At 40.9% G+C, this 20,479-nt stretch overlaps 1 protein-coding gene across 6 annotated transcripts in view; it reads left to right on the forward strand.

Moving 5' to 3' along the window:
* Positions 1 to 20,479, forward strand: part of DGKB (diacylglycerol kinase beta) — a 301,695-nt gene that overhangs the window by 276,024 nt on the left and 5,192 nt on the right. For all 6 annotated transcript variants that reach the window (XM_081164533.1, XM_081164535.1, XM_081164532.1 and 3 more), the window contains 2 exons: positions 11,165 to 11,285; positions 13,078 to 13,138. In XM_081164533.1, the coding sequence (XP_081020659.1) occupies positions 11,165 to 11,285; positions 13,078 to 13,138 (182 nt within the window). The remainder of the gene's footprint in view (positions 1 to 11,164; positions 11,286 to 13,077; positions 13,139 to 20,479) is intronic.

A 20,479-nucleotide genomic window follows, 5' to 3' on the forward strand; every position in this document is an offset into this window, starting at 1 on the left:
CTGTAATCCAGAGACCACCCATTTATTAGTGCACCTGCATCATTCACTTCCTTTCATTCTTTTCAAAGTGTTGCAAGTTATCTCCTGCACTTCTGGACTTAGTGTCGAGACTAGGGGGCTCCCCCCCCTTTTGTAAGAAGGAGAGGTTAAAATGTCCCTGTTGCTTTCCTATGTATAGATGACTTACGCTTTTGGAAGGGAAAAATATTATACTGCGCACATCATACATAGTCACAGTGTGAGTTGCAAAGCACCCTTTGGGTTTGCACTAAAGCCACTCTATCTGTTGTCTTGATTTACAAGAAGCATTATTTTAAAGGCCTCTATTTTCTCATCTGAGCCCTTGAAATACAAATACGGCGCAGAAAAGCACTCGTCCGCATACTTAACTTTAAGCACATAAATAGCCCCATTGAAGCATGCATTTAAGCCTAAAGTACAGCCCTCCGTGTCAATTATTTCAATATTTTGTTAAAAAAGGATTCTTGCCAAATATGATCAAGCAATCTTTTCCATTCACTCTTATCAGCAGGGGGCTACAGAATCCTGCCACCAGGCTTCCCCCCTCCCTCCTTATGAACATAGATATGCAAATCAGACACTTTCACCCAAACTTTACTCGTTAGCATAATTTAGGGTGACTTCACATGGGTGTTGGATTTGCCCTATCTGCTGTTTTTCCTCTCTGTATGATACTTTTCTCCTCATGGAGGAAAAAATATCCCCCCCCCCACTTTGTTATCCCAGTTTGGAGAAGTATGCCTCTTTGGTAATGTGCCCATGTGGCTTATTTCATATACAGTGGTTCCTCAGGTTACAAACACCTCGGGTTACAAACACTTCGGGTTACAGACTCCGCTAACCCGGAAGTAGTACCTTGAGTTAAGAACTTTACCTCAGGATGAGAACAGAAATCGTGCGCTGGTGGCACGGCGGCAGCGAGAGGCCCCATTAGCTAAAGTGGTACTTCAGGTTAAGAACGGCTCTCCGGAGCAAATTAAGTTTGTAACCAGAGGTACCACTGTATTTTTTATTAAAGCTGAATTGTTGGAACAAAACCCCTGTTTTTGCCAATCAGATTTTGAGCCTTGTCATGTTTCAGAATTGTTTCCTATACAGTTTCCCTCAAGCAGCTATTGGTGCTGCCAGAGTTTGTGATGTGGCTTGTTTGTGATCTCAGAGAGGTCTTAGAAAGTTTAGGCGGCGTCTCGTCCCCCACCTTGCTTGAATGTTCACACATTTGTAACAACTTGCACAGATTTTGATGTGGCTGTAGCCTATGAAATTGTTTGTCAGATGTAGGGTCTGCTTCTCTGTGAAGCACAAAGGAACCGTACCATATGCATGTGAAAGACCACCATCTTGACCATAAATGGACTGTTTGTTGAATTGATATCCTAACTTTTTCTCCAAGGAGCTGAAGGTAGCATGCATAGATCTCTCCCTGCTCAATTAATCCCCACAACAATCCTCACTAATTAGTTTAGTGAGCTTCAGGGCCCAGTGGGAATTTGAACCCTGGTCTTTCAGGTCCTAGTCCAACATGCTAACTGGTTCCCTTTGTCACTATGGCATCTGTGCAGGGCTGTCCAACAGAAGCCTTCTGAACAGTCTAGTGTTCGCTGCTCAGGGTGGGGAACCACAGTCCTGGGAGATGAATGAAGCCCTTCAGGCCTTTCTGCCTGCACCGCAAGACTCTCCCCAGCTCCCACAGTCACTATCCTGTCGCATGTTCACCTCAAGTGCATTTGCCTGACTATATTGTGCGTCTGAACAAAACAAATGCATCTGGCTTGCCCCGACAGAAAGATGCAAGTTGGTATATATGTGTGCTTAGAAATCTCTGCATTTTACATGTCTCCTGGACAGAGTACGTGTCAGAGCAGATCCCCAAGGGTTCCTTGATACTCTATAGTAGAGTTTCTCAATCTTGGGGCCCCAATTCTTGGACTCCCCCCTGTTATTTCTAACGAAATTTCACAATTGGCAGTAGTGGAGTCACTGTGCAGTTGGCACCCTCAAGACTCAGGAACCCACATGTTGGAAGTCTAAGACCAGAGAGGGTTAAGCCAGGAATTTGCCCTGTTCTCCAGGAGAAGAAGAGGGCTGGAGAGTTGGCTTTATGCTATGTCTCAATTGCAAGGGATTGGCTGGAGGAAGACATGGTGGTCTGGGGTCCCAGGATTTAACAATTAACTGGTTTCCCCATTTACTTCTGGGGCTGAACGTGACCCCCCCAAAAAAGTGGTGTGACAGCACCTATTGGGTAAGAAGACCTAACTGGCAGCACTGCAGGGCTGTTGTTGGTCAAGGAAGGGGGCCTGAGAGGCTTTCCCTTCTTCTCCATATGAGATGCTCTGGAAACATTTATATTGAAGAGCAGCATATATTACACCAGTTGCTGGGAATCGCAGGTGAGAAGAGTGCTATTGCCTTCATGTCTTACTTGCAGGCTTCCCACAGGTATCTAACTGGCCATTGTGAGAATAGCATGCTGGACCAGATGAGTCATTAGCCTCATCCATCAGGCCTGGCTTAAAAATTTGAAACAGTTGCCTTGTGGAGGGATGGGTAGTGTTTAGTGCACTTACAGAACATAACCCACCTATAGATAGTCCATGCATCTAATTGTCTGAGGGGAGAGGAAGATAAGAGACCTGCAGGTATAGGGTGGTATAGAAATTTAATAATAATAAGTATGGGAATCTGACTTTTCATGTCTTTTCTATATCGTATGTAGAATTGTGTCATGGTAGCATCATTAAGGTTCAGAAATGTATAATGTGCACTTTTTAAGTTTCTCCATCTGCCCGTTCTCCGTGGGGATACTAATCCTCCTGACAAGTGCAACATGTGACCTTAGTTTCCATTTAACCAAATGCCTGAGAACCGAAACACATTTATTTGTGCACTCTGAAGTTTTTATTACTCTGGTTCATCTCACATTTATAATTACCTATCAGCAGTCCGTCCCTCTAACAGCAAATGCCGGTATTGAGTGCCGACAGAAATTCAGCCAAACTGGAGCTGCTGAGAAACCGGAGGGAGGGTAGCAGTATGCTGGATTTGCAACAGTACAAGTGTCCTTCAAAAGGAAAACCTAGCAGGGATAGCTGCCCCCAAGTAGCCATGGAATGTTGTGTTTAAGTTGAAAAAGGGGGAAATGGAAAACTGGTGAAAGGGGGAGTAAAATGCTATCCTTCAGTTTTTAACAGTGTATAATGTATGGTATCTTGGAGGGGGAAGGCATGACTGACTAGCTGGCTAGAACTCTAAACAGGAGCACTCCTGTTCGGCAGTGAAGAGGATGCTCACTGCCAAATTTTGATGCTGGCGCCACTTGTTTCTCTCCATTAACAATCTCTTCTTGCCATTAACCCCAGCCGTCACCTTGATGAAGGTGCAGGCATATGAACTCCTTTGAAAACAGTAAGTGGTCCTGGATTGTAGGGTTGAAAAGATCTAAGCCAATGAGGGTGCCTCCACCCTTGCTTACAGCAGGAATGGGTACAATTTTTCTTCTTCCCCTAGGAAGCAACTCATTTGCTTTTGTGTATGAATTGGGCTTGACCATGGAGAACAGTCCAAGGAAATATGGGTAAAAACACCAAAGCATAAGACACTGAGATATCTTCACATTCTTAAATTTTTTCCTTGGTGGGAAAGGGTAGGGAAATAACATTGATAAATGGAGTATTTATGAGTGGTGAGTGAATTGAAATCCTTAATTGTGTTTGTCTTTTATTCATGTGAATACTGTGTGAGATGTGCAATTTAACAAGATACACAACTCAGATGCAGATTGCATTGATTCAACTTTCTCGGTTCCAGTATCTTTTCTTTTCTAGGTAAGGGCATGTTTATAGACCACTGAAATGTATAATGTTACTAGAAACCATTTGAAGTAAATGCCAAAACTGTTAGAAGTAATCTGAGAACAAGATCTATTTCTGTTAGTGGAAACGGCCCTGATTTGTTCATATTGTTTGTGCATGATGTGCAGCAATCTGATATCGCCCGGACAAACAGGAAGATATCAGGTTTGAATTTCTTAAATATCCAGCTAAAAGCAGCGAATGGTCTGAGCACATTAAAATTCCATTTTCCCTTTACAAGTGTTTGCTTCAGATGACCCCCACTGATCTTAAATATATTTCTGTATCTGTAACTGAATAGAGGTTTTTCTGTACATCATGTTCTAATGATACTCTGGCCTTTAGCCAACAAGGCACTGAATAAGGCTATTTTTAAAATACAGAAACTGGGAACAGCTGCAGCAATCAAATTTGATAAAAACAGAGAAGAACTTTGCTTCCCCCTCCCAGTGTTTTTTTTTTTTTTAATACAGTTTGTCCAAGTTCAGAATCCTTTCATAGAATGGCTTTTGTTCCATTGCATGAAGGGAACCATAAAACCAATATGGTGAACATCCTTTTAAAACAAATAACTTTTTTAAAACATACGGCTTAAAATAATAGGCACCTTTTTGCGTGCATGGCCAGCTTCAAAGCAGAATTATGCTTCCAACTATTAAAAGAATAACTGTCAAAAGAGAATACATTTTCCCCAAGGTATACCAAAGGTTTTCCATAATGATCTCCTGAAAGTGCAAGATGAAACCCCTTGTTTCAAAATGTTAGAACCCTAGAAGTTGGTATTTGTTCTTAATGCTATATTCACAGAGGGAAAGAGAATAGTGCTTTCAATGCCCAAGTTCTTTTTTTTTCTTTTTCATTTTATGCTTTATTATTAATCAGGAAGTGTGCTTGTTTAAAGGGGACACACATACACTAAAGGAAAATGCTTCTTAAAATTTCTCACAATTAATTAGGTCTTCTGTTTTTCTCCTCTTACTTTCTAGTTAAAGTAGATGATTATATTTAGACTCTACATCTGCCACTTTAAGCACATTTTGAATCGCCTTTTACCGATGTATGTGTGGAAGACAGAATGGAAGATCATTATTATAATTATAAATTTATTTGGACTCTGCCTTTTTCTCTGACGTGACTCAAGGTAGCTTACAAATAAAAATAAGAACTACTAGAAATATCGGGGAGGGGGACAATCATTAAGAAACAAACAAACACTTATAAAATTAAAACTATGTACATATATTAAATCTATTAAAACCATACTAATAATAGCAATGAAAAAGAGCATGGCAGCAGCCCTTTCATTAAAAGTAGCCAGTTCCCAAAACCCTCTTGGAACAAAACTGTATTCACCTGCTGGCGGAAAAATAACATGGAGGGACCCAGGCTAGCTTCACTAGTGAGGGAATTCCAAAGTCTGGGAGCAGCCACCAAGAAGGCTCTCTCCCACATCCCTAAGGGTGTCTGTGAGGGTGGCAGGATGTCCCTCAAACATCTCAAAACCATAGATGTCAACTTTAAGATTTAAAAATAAGGGATCAGCAGCCTCAAAAAATAAGGGATCAGCAGCATAGCTGTCAACTTTCAGATTTGAAAATAAGGGATCAGCAGCCTCACCTGTCCCGGAGACAGTCTACGGGATATCTAACAATCCGGGATAGCAGCGGGAAGCAGCAGGAAACGGCACTGAAATATGGGAACTTCCCGCAAAAAAGGAATGGTTGATAGCTATGCAAATCCAAGGCAAGTTTGAGGGAATATGGTCTTTCAGAGACAATGTGATAGTACCTCACTTTGTTTGGGTCAGGGCAGCACAGTTGGGGCTCTTACAGAGGCCTACTCCCAACAGTTCATTTTGTATTAGAAAAATACCAGTACAGTACTAAGCATTTGCCGTAGACTCCAGGATCAAATAATACTTAATATACCGGGGATGAGGAACCTGCAGCCCATGGGCCAGTTCTTTTAATCTCACCTTTAAATTCACTCCTTGAGTGTATTGTAGGCATATTGGTAATTCTTATCCAGAAACGGGGAGACTGTGCCTTCCCCAGGTTGTGTTGGACCACAACTCCCAACATCTCTAACCATGGCCGTGCTGGTACAGTGCCATATGCTGTTGTATCTCAGGTTGCAGTTCACAACCCAGAGGTGATTCACGCATGTCCTTGACATCTCATCAGTCAGTTACTCAAGACCCGGTGTCTTTTGGCTCACCATATGAACCGCCCACAGTGTTGTGCACCAGTGAGGATGAGGCAATGTCAAGTGACTGTAGCAACTCTGTAGGCATCATGTCATGCAGTCATCAGGTGGCAAACTCAACCTTCACCTTATTTTGGGGTGAGCGTGGAAAACAGCTCTGTTTACACCAGATACTGTGTAAGTGCCTGCAAAATGACTTGAAAACTTTCCTTTCTGAAATTGGACCGCTGACAATGCAACATCATTTGGTCATTTATTTTTATATCCAAGCATTGAGACATTTTGTTACGGTTAGCAATAGTTCATCTTAAAGCATACAAACCTTTGACGTTAAGCATGCCTTTGGCACTCGCTGCAGCAGCAGTTCCTGTCTCTGTGTATGAAAACGTCTCTACCTTCCTGCATATTGCAAAACTGTGTTGTTTTGGTTGGGCTGCTTTTGGGTTTCTTTCTTTCTTTCTTTTTTAATGCAGCACTCAAAGCAGACACTGGTGAATAGGAGAGCCTTCAACTCAGCACGTTTCCAAGGGCTCTGGCAGTAAGCCAGATCTCAAAAGTCCATGCTATATTTTAGCTAGAACCCAAACTTTTTTTCCCCCCAGTGTGATGATTACCATGCTTTAATTACATTTAGGAAGCCTTGTATCCTCATCTCTCTAAAGACAAACTGCCAACAGGGAGAGATTTACCACCAACCGTTGATGTTTTTTATGTAAATGTACTTGACTAAGTGCAGTAACCCCAAATTCTAATAGAGACTTTCAATCTCTTGCCAGGTCTGCAAGTGTTTATATATGGCCAAGATAAATTGGATATTTACAAAACAGCTTTATTATAGGGGAACAATCCTCCATGTGTAAATCACCACTTCTAATCATAACACTACTGGGTTCCTTTCCACCCCAGCTCTTGTTTATGTCACTTGATTTATATTCACCGAGAAATGTTGAAATGTAGTGTTTGAGGCAATGGCCTGGTATTGCCTTGTAGCGCAGACTTCTCAAAAGCTCTCGAGGCTCTTCAGTATATTATCACCATCTTGGTTCGGGCAGTGCAATAAGGGAACAAGCATTCACAAACACAGCATTGCTTAGATTTCACTTTGTCCCTTTAATTGTTCAGACAGCCTGATGGGAGGAAATGGAAGGGAAATCTCCCTGGTGACTTCATCCTCTCTCCTGCCCAATCCACCCCATCCCCACACTTTGGGAACGAGGGCAAAGGGTCAGATGCCCCTCTCCACATGCCATTCGCATGCTGCTGACATCAGCAGTCACTCATGAGAGCTAGCTTTGTTTACCAACGGTGCTAATCTGAAGAGAGGCGTGAAGTAGTTTGGTTTGTGGAAGAGGGCAGAAGCGGCATGGTGCTGTGCAAACATTCCCACACAGTCTGATAGGTCATTCGCACAGAAAACAAGTGAAAGTCTTCATGTCCTGGGCAAAGTTCAGCGTAAAGCCAACAGGCTCTCAAGGTGAAAATTGTGAAAATTCTGAGCCGGCGGATGGCCCAGAAGGGGGAAATCAGAGACAGAAGATTTTCTGGTATGGATGGATTTTTAAAAATAATAAAAGGACCCTTTTAAAAAAAAAGGACGCAAGGCCATCATAAGATAATACTCAGTGGGTGTCTGTATTAAGCCATTGCCTCTGGACTTATACTAACAATGGAGTGTGGGCACACATTGTAGGAGTACGTTGTGCTAAGTTTTGCTCTCTGCTTGTTTTGTCTTTTACGTTTTTAAAAATGAAAATACCTTTTTTTAAATCTCAGCAAAAAGAAGATATGCAATAGTTTTGGGGCAAGGTTATGACCCTCTAAACACATCAGCCATTTATCTGTATATATCAGTCTCCCCCTCCTTTTCTGGAACTGATTATAATGCCTAATCTTGCCCCACTCTCTTAAGACAGGGAAGTTTATAGTCTAAACCAGGATTGGGGAACCTTTTTCAGCCCAAAGGCTACATTTCTTAATGGGCAACCTTCTTGCCAAGGAGTGTTTGTGTGTGTGCCAGTGTTGAGCAGGGCTAGAGGCATAAGTGGGTGGAACAATGACTGTGATTCTTACTTTTGTACAGTAGGCTGTATTTCAGCTGCATAAAAGTCAGAGGTTTTGTCTACCCACACTTCTCTCCATCAAGACAAGCAACCTTGAACATCATAGTTCAAGGATGCTAGGCAAATGCAGTTGGAGAGAGTGAGGAACAGAGCCATTGAGGAGTGTGGCATGGAAATAGGGGGTATGGGAGGAGTCACAAGACAGTGCTCAGTTTGGAAAGCACCAATCAGCTGTTGGGGGAAAGTGGGCTTGACTTACTACTCTCCCACCCTCGCAAGCAGGTGATCAGTGCAATAAAATATAATGGGAATGCCAATCTCTTTGGACCTGTGCAGTAGGAACTGCAAGAGAGAGAGACACACAGAGAGAGAAAGAGAGAGAGAGAGACTCATCTGCATATGGGAATAAATTTTGGGTGCAATTAGCACATGGAACTCTGTTTCTGTGTGAACAACTTGGTCCTGAGAAGGTTCAAGGCATATTTAATTCACACTTTTGGTAAGTTCTTCCATTGCTGTGCTAAATAGATATGCTTTAATGACCTCATTAAAGAGTGGATAGTGCTTGTTCAGAAGAAGTTCCAAGTTCCTTGGGTCTACTGATTTCCATTCATCAGTCACACAGTGAACTTTAACCAGATCCCACTAGCACTGCAGGGTTGGAGGAAGAGAAATACTGCCACTGAACTAGCATAGATCTTTAAAGATATAAGAAAGTGTATTAGTATTTACATGTCATATGTTTGTATGACTTGTATATTTACTTGAGTAAGTGCAATAACCCCAAATTCGCACTTGTGTGACACGTGTGTGGTTGATGTTTATTCTATCATTCCTGGAAATAACATTTCCCATTAAAACTGATATTAACAACTAATCTATGAAGCAGGGGCATTTAGGCATCTAGAACTGAAGTAAAATGTTCCTGCTCCTTGTCCATCTGTTCCTGGCAACAAATTTGAGTAATCAATGATGTCTACTTGCTTTTTTAAAAAGAAAAAGTTAATACTTTTCAAATTCTGTGAGAGCATCTCTCTCTCTCTCTCTCTCTCTCTCTCTCTCTCTCTCTCTCTCTCTGTGTGTATGTGTGTGTGTGTTTGTTAGTTACCAAAATAGACAAAGAGCACCTTAAATGATCATACTGTCAGACTGCATTCGTAAGTCCACTTGCACTCAGTGGGACTTCATCCAGAATAAACGTATTTGACATTGCAATGTACAGCTGCAATACCATGCATACTTGGGAGCGAATCCCACAGAATTCAGTGGGACTTGCTTTTGAGCAAACATGCATAGGACTGGACCATAAGACCACATTCTACTTCCTCCACATACAGAAAATGGAGTGCAGTGAGGCACATTATAGTGTACTGTGATCATTCCATGGCATTTCCGTGCACTCTGGTTTCCGTCAGTGTTCCATTACGCTAGTAGTGGTTTAGTTATGCTGGCCACATGACCCGGAAATCTGTCTGTGGACAAACGCCAGCTCCCTCAGCCTGAAAGCGAGATGAGCGCCACAACCCCATAGTCGCCTTTGACTGGACTTAACCATCCAGGGGTCCTTTACCTTTTTTACCATTCCCAGCCTAATGTTGGGCTCATCATCCACTCTTTTCGTGGAAAAGGCTGCAAGGTGGCATGAGTTCCCAGAGGCTAGTGCCTTCGTCATCCAATGCATCAACATTTTGGGCCCATTTTGGATGTAGCGATTGTGCTTTAATAAACCATAATGTATTAAAGCAACAATAAATTGCAGGCCTACACTCCCTGCCACCCCATATCTCCTTCCCTTGCAAATTTAGCACTTTAATCTTGGACTGTTTGAAGCAGGTGTCAAGAACTTTGAGCCCTCCAGATGTGGATGAACTTCAACTCTTATAATTCCTGGGCATTGGGCGTGCTTGCCGGCACTGATGAGAGTTGTAGTTCAACAACATCAGGAGGGCCAAAGATTCTCCACACCTGGTTTAAACCACAATTCCATTACATTTCAAATGAGGAACTGTGGTTTAATGTCAGTTTACTAACCAGAATCTGAAACTGTGGTTTATTCTGACCTCAGATCCTCATTGGAAAACTGACATTAAGACAGTTGTATTAAGCCAAAAATGACTGTTTTTCTCCTACTTCCACTTCAGGCAGTTTCCCAGGCTAGAGTATTGTATTAATATTTAAACTTTACACCTATTTTGAAAAGTCTGAACATATTTTCTCTTTCTTATGGTTTCTTATGATCGGTGGAAATAGCTTTTCTAAAAGCTGCTTTCGACTTTAGTTTTTCTGGGGTTTTCCCTTTCAGTTGACATGTTTCAATGTTCCAAGACAAAATATTTCTAATAAAAGAATCACACATGTGACAATGGATCGTTCTTCCATCCTGGTCTTATTGAGAAACAATGTGGCATAAAATTGTGGCAAGAAGTTATTAAGATCTGATATTGTCACAAGCTCGTGTCTCCACTTAGCAAAAATAATGATCCTGTCTTTCATAGTTGCTTTTTGACAAAAATTGAAAAATAGCACCTTTACCTTTTTTATTATTTTTTAAGCATACAATTGACAACTCTGCAGAACAATGTGAACACAGCTGTTTCCATCACAGAGGGGGGAAGGACAAGAGAGTTTTCTTTGCAGAGGAGGCCATAAGAACATGGAGCCAGTAGCCCACCATGTTTCAGGGGAGATTTATAAGAACAGGGAGCCATTATCTTGTGGATAGTGCATAAAGACATTAATAATTTTAGTTTTACACATATTAAAGAGCCTGAGAGTATGTAAGAACTTTTACTCAATGCAGGGGCCTGAGCATGGGATTACAAAAAACATACAGTCTCCGAAACCTAGATGCATTCTCTCTTTCCTGCAACATTAGTAATACAAAACAATGTTTTCAATTGCACATTTTTAGGGATCTCTGGTGAGAGGGGAAGAACAAGACGAGGAGTGGCTGTTCTGGGCAGCAGCGATGCTTATCCTCCATGACTTCTTCCTCTGTTCTAAGTGTTGTGCTTTTGTTTTCAGATCTCAGTGATCAACTGGTGGAAGTGGTTGGTCTGGAGGGAGCCATGGAAATGGGTCAAATATACACTGGGCTGAAAAGTGCTGGGAGACGTCTTGCTCAATGCTCATCTGTTATCATCAGGTAGGAACTACATTTTCCTCTGCAAAAGTAGGGTTGTGAATTTACTGGTTGGACGGAACAATATTGAAGCAGGGACCACCAACTTCTTTGGACCAGGGGACACATTTGATGGGGGCGCTAGTCATAAGTAGCTACTATGGGGTGCAGGGTGTGGCTTAATGCAAAATGGCTGTGAATGGACATCATTCCATTCACCGCTGGAAATTAGGAAGCAATGGTTGGATTTCCCTCTTGGAAACCCTATTTGCTTCTGGGCCAGTATGCTTGTCTGCTCAGCCAAATCCTTCATTGTTAGCATGATAATAATTTGCTCACTCCTGAAAACAAAGAGATCAGCCTGTAATTCGTTGGGTCAGTCTTCTCACTTTTCTTATATATTGGAAGCACAGTTCCTTCACTCCATCCTTGCATAATTGTCCTGTCTAGACTGTCACTTGGAACATGGCAGGGGGGGGGGCGATATTCAGACCACTACCTAGCATAAGTCTTCAGAAACTCTGGTGGTATAAAACCATGTCTCAGACCATTTGCATTTACTTTTCCAGTGGACTAAACACTGTATTTTGCTTCTGTGCCATTGTTTAATCTTAGCAAACACATTCTCCTTATATCCTTATATAGATAAAATGGCCCCATCCATGCACAGGAATGGAGGTATCAACAGCCTTGGGCGAGGACCCACATTTTGTACCAAGTATAAACAAATGTTCAGGATGCGGGTGGCGCTGTGGGTTAAACCACAGAGCCTAGGACTTGCCAATCAGAAAGTCGGCAGTTCGAATCCCTGTGACGGGGTGAGCTCCCATTGCTTGGTCCCTGCTCCTGCCAACCTAGCAGTTCGAAAGCACGTCCAAGTGCAAGTAGATAAATAGGTACCGCTCCGGCGGGAAGGTAAACGGCGTTTCCGTGCGCTGCTCTGGTTTGCCAGAAGCAGCTTTATCATGCTGGCCCCATGACCCAGAAGCTGTACGCCAGCTCCCTCGGCCAATAAAGCGAGATGAACGCCACAACCCCAGAGTCAGTCACGACTGGACCTAATGGTCAAGGGTCCCTTTACCTTTTTATAAACAAATGTTCAGGGAAGGAACCCAGTGAGGACTGAGCATGCTTCATGGGGCTTGAATGCCCATCTGATTAGGAGTGGAAGAAACAGCAAATAAAAAGGGGGGGTGAGAGAGGAGAAACAAAAGAGAATAGGTCCCCCCCTCCTCCTTCTTTAAGCAGTTTTTTCTAAGAGCCCCAAAATATTAGTAGCAAAAACATTCCTGGTGCCCAATTTTCTCCATTATGATGTTATTAACATTTGGAGCTTTACATTTGGGGGAACTAGCAAGTATTTGGACATAAATCATAATAAAATATCAACTACTTGGATATCCTCCTAGGTCAATAATCTACTTGTCATAATTTAGTATACATAATAAATTGTTATTGTCCATGTTTTACTGCATGAAGTATGTCATGAATTTCCATCCACAATTTCAGCAGTCTTAATTTGATTTGGGTTTTTCTTGTACGACACCCAGGCCATTCTGACTCACTTTTGAGATAGTAAAATCAGCTTAAGTAGCAAAGTGGGTCAGATGATTATCTCATCATGTCTGGAAGTGGGAAGCCCAACGTATGTTTTTAGCTCACTTCTGGAATGCTTTCAAGGGTACGCCAGCTTACAGTATGGAGACCTCGCCCCATGCCACATACACACCTTGGAGTGCCTCTGGGTGGAATATGGGGACATGCTGTCTGTTTAGAGCACACACTGTATTTTCTTCCTGTAACTGTTTTGCTCTAGGACTAGCAAGTCTCTGCCTATGCAGATTGATGGGGAGCCATGGATGCAAACACCTTGTACAGTAAGTGTGTCTTGATCAGTATATGTAATAAAACATAAAAATATAAGTATCACAATGACAGTCTATAATATTGTATGAAATGAAATACTGCATTATTTCCTCAGTCTTCTAGTGTAACCAACCCTAGATTATTTCATTAAAGAACTTGGATGCGATCCTGCAGTCTTACACACAGATTTCAGTATAATATATCTCCCTCCCTCACTCCCTCTCTCCCCCCACACCCACCCATATATGCATTACTTCCTTATGTATGAACTCACTATACATATGTTTTTGGTTTTGCTCTTTCTAAGAAGAATATGTTCAAATAAGTTGAATATTTCTGGCCCATCAACCTTTTTATTGATTTTATGCAGACCCATTCAAAGCACTGGAAAGACTTCAACAGGCACTAATTAAATAATTGAGGAAATTTAATTATAGCGCAGAGGAAAATGGGAGGAGATGCTTCTCTTTCTTAGTGTGCTTACTTGGGAAGAAATTGGGGAAGTGGTTTAGATACCTCACAGAGTAATCCTATACGTGTCTACTTGGAAGCCAGACACATTGAGTTCAGTGAGGCTTATTTCAGGTAACAAGATGCAGGATTACAGCCTTATAGCTATTCCACATATTATACCGTACCTGACTTCTTCTTTGTATCATCATCATCATCATCATCAAAATTACCACAGCCAACATTGCTAATAACATAATTACTTGGTGCGATATTTTATTCTCGCTGATGCTTCGGCTGTTTGGTATGCTTTAATTTCTTTACTATTAATTTCTTTTCATAAAGTTCTTTAGCCACACTTTTAAAAAGCCGTACTGAGGTGGACCTCCTTTTCCCTTCCTCGTGCTTCTGGGTTTTTTGGAATAAACAATAGATCCGTTGCTTCCCTCTTTTCTTATTCTTATCTTATTCTGATATCAAGTCATATTCTTGGGAAGCCTAGCTTATGTTTTAAGATCTTAATTTTGGAGTGACCTGGTGCTGTTTCGGTTGGGTCCTGAGGCGTTTCACAGCCAGGAATGCTCCCCTTTTTGCACTGAGGTTCTCCAGTCATCTTTCCACCTATATCGTGCCAAAACGACAGGAAACCCCTTCTTCTGCACTGCTTGGTGCCTTCCTTGGGTTTGAGACCTCCTCTCAAACTTTTTTCAGGGAGTCAGCGTTGCCCTCGCTCTTCCCAGCTTCCCAATAGCTATGATTGGGAGTGCTCCAGACTTTCAGAGCACTTTCCCTCGACCCGCCACTAAGTGCGTCAGGCCAGAAGTCCCGCTAATAACATAATTAGTCAGATAAAAACATAATTAAGAGAGAGCGATAGCGGGTAGCAAACAGGGGGTGGGGGGGTGGAATCTAACATTAAAACATCAACAATTTGGCAAGCCCAATTATTATTTATTATTATTTATTGGACATGCCCAGTCCTTGTCAAAATAAGATTTTATTAATGGGCTGAAAAATTATCACAGAGAGAGCTTACCTGAGCAAGCGTTTCCACAGCCTCGGTGCAGTAATTGAGGAAGCTCTTTCCCATGTCCTAGCTAATCTTACTTCTGACATTTGGACACAGAGAACATCTTCAGCCAATGTGAATAAACTGGACAGCCTGGTATCCAATGGGTTGTACTCAAAGTGTCTGGACAGTTTCCCTTGCGTGGGGGGGGAGCTCCATTGTTTGGGTGCAACAACAGAAAAGGCTCTTTCTCCATTAGCCACCCACCTAATCTCTGCAGGTTGAAGCAGACAAAGAAGGGCCTCTAAAGACTATTTCAGAGGTTAAAAATAATTTTTTAAAAGGTCACTTCAGCTATGTCAAAAATAAGAGAAAGAACAAGCAAGTGGTAGGTCCTCTGCGTAGGGAACATGGAGAAATGCTATTGGGTGACAGAGAAAGGGCAGAACTACTCAACACTTACTTTACCCCTGTCTTCACCCAGAAGAAAAGTGATTCCCAACCTGGTGATAACAGAATAAATGATGTAAGGAGGGAACACCTAGCTAGGAACACCTAGCTACTTTAAATGAATTCAAATCTCCAGGGCCTGATGAGCTGCATCCAAGGGTACTAAAGGAGCTTGCAAATTTCAGAACCTTTGTCTATTATCTTTGAGAATACTTGGAGAACAGGTGAGGTTCCTACAGACAGGAGGCAGGCAAATGTTGTCCCCATCTTCAAAAAGAAGGAAAGGAAGACCCAGATAACTACTGACCAGTGATCTTGACATCGATACCAGGGAAGATCCTAGAATAGATAATTCATCAGTCAGTCTGTGAGCATTTAGATGCTGTGATTATTTAGACCCAGCATGGGTTTCTCAAAAATAAGACATGCTTGACCAATCTTTAGCTGATGCTTTAGCTGAGATTCCTGCATTGGACTAGATGACCTTCCAACTCTAAGATTTTATGATTCTATGAGGTAATTCCTCCCATGGGGCTTTTTCATGTCAGGAAGAATGGGCAGCCAGGAAGGCTGCAGAGAGCACTGAAGGAATGTTTACCTGTAAGGAAAAAAAACACACACACACACACACCCTGGGTGCTTTGTAGTCATAGAATAATCTCAAAATCTCTCAGTGGCTGCAGTACCCTGAGAATTAGGCAGAAAATGGAAGCTTGTTTCACAGAGGAAGAAAAACTGCTGAGAAACCAGAGGACATTTTTCAGCCCATCACCTGTTAATATTCAAACTTGTCTATCTTCTTTAGGTAGGAACTTCTCTAATCTGCATACATTTGAGGGCTGATGTGGTTGGGTATTATTTTTGTGTTGTCGTAGTCCCGCACCACACAGTGCATACATTATTTTTGTTTACCTATGCATAATTTTTTTAATTTCACAACAGGTTCTTCCTCCCCTCCCCCTTCATATAATTGACAATGCAATTTACTGCATGTGTGCTTTCTGCACCTTAGACAACTATGCTGAGATGTAATGCACCTACCTCTCCCGTTCAGATTGTTAAGAAAAGAATTAGTTGTGACTAATTGCCAATTAATTTGTAGTGGTTTAAAGGTGGGGGGAGGGGTGAAACAATTGCACCTACTAATTAAAATTTAAAATATTCCAAAGTGTCATCTGTAGGTGCCTGTGGAATACATAATTTCCATTTTGCTTCTGTGCTGGATCCTGTAACAACCCTGAGGTTGACAGCTTTATTAATTTAAAACCTCAGCAATACCTATTAGTATAAAACATGAAAAAAATGTCATTAATCATTTATTTTAATTTTGCAGCTCTGTCATTTTCTCAGTGTGTTTAAAAATTATGATGACACTACCATGTTTTCCAATTTACCTGTGTGAAGGGGAAACGGATCACACTACTTAGGAGTGATACTAGAGTATATTATTAGAGCTTAATTAATGCCAAACTAATTAGATTTAATTTCAGTGGGTGCAATGCTATTGCTGATAAATTGTTTTAAGAGAACAGCCTTATATATATAAAACCATTGAGGCGGTTCATAGGGCAAGACCAACGTTATGCAGAGTGCAAAGCAAGATACGCTGATGTGATTTGAAAACTTATTGTATGTTTAAGTCTACTACTAATCCCAAACTCCTGGAACTGTTGGTTCAGAATACAGTGGCCAGATTGTTAATAGGAACCACATATAAAAGCATATTAAAGCTGTGCGGGCTTCAATTTTTTTTCTAGGACCAATTCACCTTTTAAAGGTGATGAGCTTTAAAACCCTAAATTGTTTAGGACCCGGTTATCTGAAGGACTGGAGCTGATCCAATCGCAATATCACTTGGTTGAGAGCAGGGAGAAGGCCTTTTCCATTGGCTGTGCCTAAGCTTCTGGGACTCCTTCCAGAGGGAGGCATACCTTGCCCCTCTTTCATAGGGAAGTTGGTCCACAACCTTCCTTTAAAGAAGACCTCTAGCATTAGCTTTAATCTGCTGCTGTTGGTGCATTCTTGTGTTTCGTGGAACTCCTAGATTCAACATTGTCTAGGGAGAATACATTCTCCATGGGTTTAACAGCGGGTAGAAAAAGTAATTTTGGCAGCGTCAGCTTTTTACTCCTCTTTCTTCTAAGTTCTGAAAGCAGACACATATCCTCATTAGGACTCTTCCCACTATGCTCCTCTTGGGACCTCTGCTTAATGGCAGAAGCAACTACCGTGCAGGTGTATTAAAACAGGAGTAGGGAATCCATAGCCTTCCAGATGTTATTGGATATCAACTGCCCTAGCCAGCTTGGCCAATGGTCAGGCATAATGCAGCTCTGTTTTTCCATAACACTGGCATAAGCAAACTCGGCCCTCCAGATGTTTTGGGACTACAACTCCCATCATCCCTAGCTAACATGTCAGGGATGGAGGGCCGAGTTTGCCTATGCCTGCCATAACATCTGAATCAGGAGAGGCTGTGAAAGCTCTGGAAGGGTATCTGGGCACAGTTATGGATTGGATGAAGGTCAGTAACTGGTACTTGAATCCTGGAGAGATGGAGGATCTTGGGGTGGGGTGGCTCCCATGCTCAGGTGACAGGCAAGTTGATTTGTATAGCTCAACTAATTAGGTACACAAATTGTACACTCATTGAATGTAATGTGTGGATGCTCCTGCTTTGAAATGTGTTGCATAAATGTATTCTATTTTAGACTATACTGGTAAGAACTGTTGACTTTCTTTAGAGTTTCTTGTTGCTATATAGACAGGTAGTCCATTTCCAGTTTAAGGATGTTACAAATCTCTTAATAGCTTACAACTTGGAACAACAGCCTAGAAGTTTGGTTTTATTTTTATTTTATTTTATTCATTCTTGGTATGAGAAGAATTATTAATATACCTAGTAGTTTTGATACACTAAGGTTCCAGAAGCTGGTGGTGTCAGTTTCTAATACCAAATTCATTATGTGCTGTACCTTGATGGCTGCTTTCTGCTTGGTATATTGTAAGGAAATATGTAGCCACTAATACTCTAAAGGGTGCCTAATTGGGTGAATTTGCAGGAATTACAAATGAATGTTGCCTGAAGCCTTTTTTTTATTTTAGCGATCCTGGTAGAGTTATGCATACAATTTCACATATGTTACCATAGGGAAGAGTAAGCTGGGATTCTAGAAGAGTTAAATAAAACCCACTTATCCTGTTGAATTTTTTACATTTCTGTCTCTTTTGATTGTAAAGTAAATTTCCACCCCAAGAAGCGGGCTGTTCCCTATTTTAATGAGCCTGTCCTCTCAGTATACTCCCCCACCCCACCACACACACATTACTATTAGTGAATGACAAGTGAAGGATATTCATTTTAGCTTGAAAATGTCAGGTATGCACTTTAAGAGATATATTTTTTGCCAGTTTTAATGAGGCGGTGTTTCTTTTTGAAAGAAATACTCATTTGTGATGTGGATACTGTACAGATGACAACTGATATTTAATAAGTGATGGTTCTTGTATTAGTCGTAGTTCACTAAAGAAAATGTCCCAGATAGCTTTTGAAAAACTGTTAGCGTCACTAGCCCAAAGGCAAGATGTGACCTTTTTATTACATAATGAGAATCATTTATTATCTTACAATGTATCTTAAAGTCACAGACAAAATGCCACTTTGATAATTGCTTTCAATTAGCTTTCAGCATAGCATACATTCATAAAATGTCTTCTCTAATTTAGACTTGAATTAGAGAAAATTGGAGACATAATCTACGTTAAGGTTGTCTCATTTAAGGTGATTTCTAGTTTTATATCAAAGAAATCAAAATGAGTAGCTATAAAGCAGTCTTTCATGGTGTTTTAAACAGGCCTTTCAATATTTGATTTGATTTTACTATCAATTAATTAACAAATTAGAATGCTACTCCATCATTTTTGACCTTTTTAGTAAGTTGGCTTTTGACTTTAATTCCTAATGGTTATTTTGAAATTCAGCATTGAAGTTCACATTAAGAGCAATGAACAATGCGATTAGGAGAAGTATAAATAAGGCATGCTACTGTAATCAAGTGTCTTATTTTTAATTCGTGATGTGTACAAAAAAATCATTATCAGTCTGATCTAGCGGCAGAGCAAAGCACAGTAGAAATGGCTTCTGCTCATAGAGCTGCCATACAGGGGGTGGCAGAAACGGCAGGCTGTGGAGGGAATTATCTCCTATATGGGCCCATTACCCTAGTCAGTGTAGCCATGAACACAGCAGCAGGTATGTAGCCTTCTGCAGCATTTACTGTATTTTTCACTCTATAAGACGCACCAGACCACAAGACACACCTAGTTTTTGGAGGAGGAAAACAAGAAAAAAAAAATTCTGAATCTCAGAAGCCAGAACAGCAAGAGGGATCGCTGCGCAGTGAAAGCAGCATTCCCTCTTGCTGTTCTGGCTTCTGGGATAGCTGCATTTGCTCCATAAGACGCACACACATTTCCCCTTACATTTTTAGGAGGGAAAAGGTGAGTCTTATAGAGAAAAAATACAGTACATTTCCTTGGGTCAGAACCCCCTGGTCCCTTATATCCCTGCCTGATCCCTGATAACTTTGGGGAAATCACTGCTAGCATTCCCCATTGGCTTTGATGCACAGCTTGTGTCTACCAAAAGCCAAATGTTCAGTATTGTGGACCAAATTTATGGAACTCCCTTCAGCTGAGGTTAGACGTACCCAATCCCTGTTGAACTCCTGGGGCCTACTGAGGACATTTTATAATTTTAGTTGGTTGACTGGTATTATGTGCTGCTTTCCATTCAAATGAATCCCAAATAGGCTTGCAAACAATAAATAAGAATAGCATAATGAAACCCCAACAAGTGCAGAATAAATCATGTGACGTAAATGAACAAATCATCAGTAAAACAACTGCGATCTATAAAACACTATTAACAAACAAACAACTAAAAAAAGATGCTGAACATCACAGTTATAAGTCGTATTCTATGACTGATGAATCAGCATAGCGTTTATAATTTACAAAACAATAGTAACAAAATAGCAACTAAAAATAAGTTAACACTATTAAGTGCATACATACTCTTCCCCAACCCAAATGGCTCAGAATCGTTCACTCTGACCAGTTCATCAAAATACACATAAACATCTATTATATAGTAGGATTGTGATCTAATAGAAATAGCTACAACTTAGCTATACTTACTTATGGGTTTTTTTAAATCAATTTTTTATTTTCATTGTATTGAGTTTCTTGTACACCACTTAAAGACCTTAGTAATTAAGTATTAAATGGATTGTCTAAATGAAATGAAATAGGTATTTAATACTATTTTTTTAAAAACACACAAACCAAACTGATCAATAATCAGTTACAACTGTACAGATAGATAGATATATATATATAACCTGAATTATATTTATCTATCTACAAAAAGAAAGTGGTTTTT

Source organism: Podarcis bocagei (genome assembly GCF_964188305.1).
Source record: "Podarcis bocagei genome assembly, chromosome: 12".
Classification (NCBI taxonomy): Eukaryota; Metazoa; Chordata; class Lepidosauria; order Squamata; family Lacertidae; genus Podarcis; species Podarcis bocagei.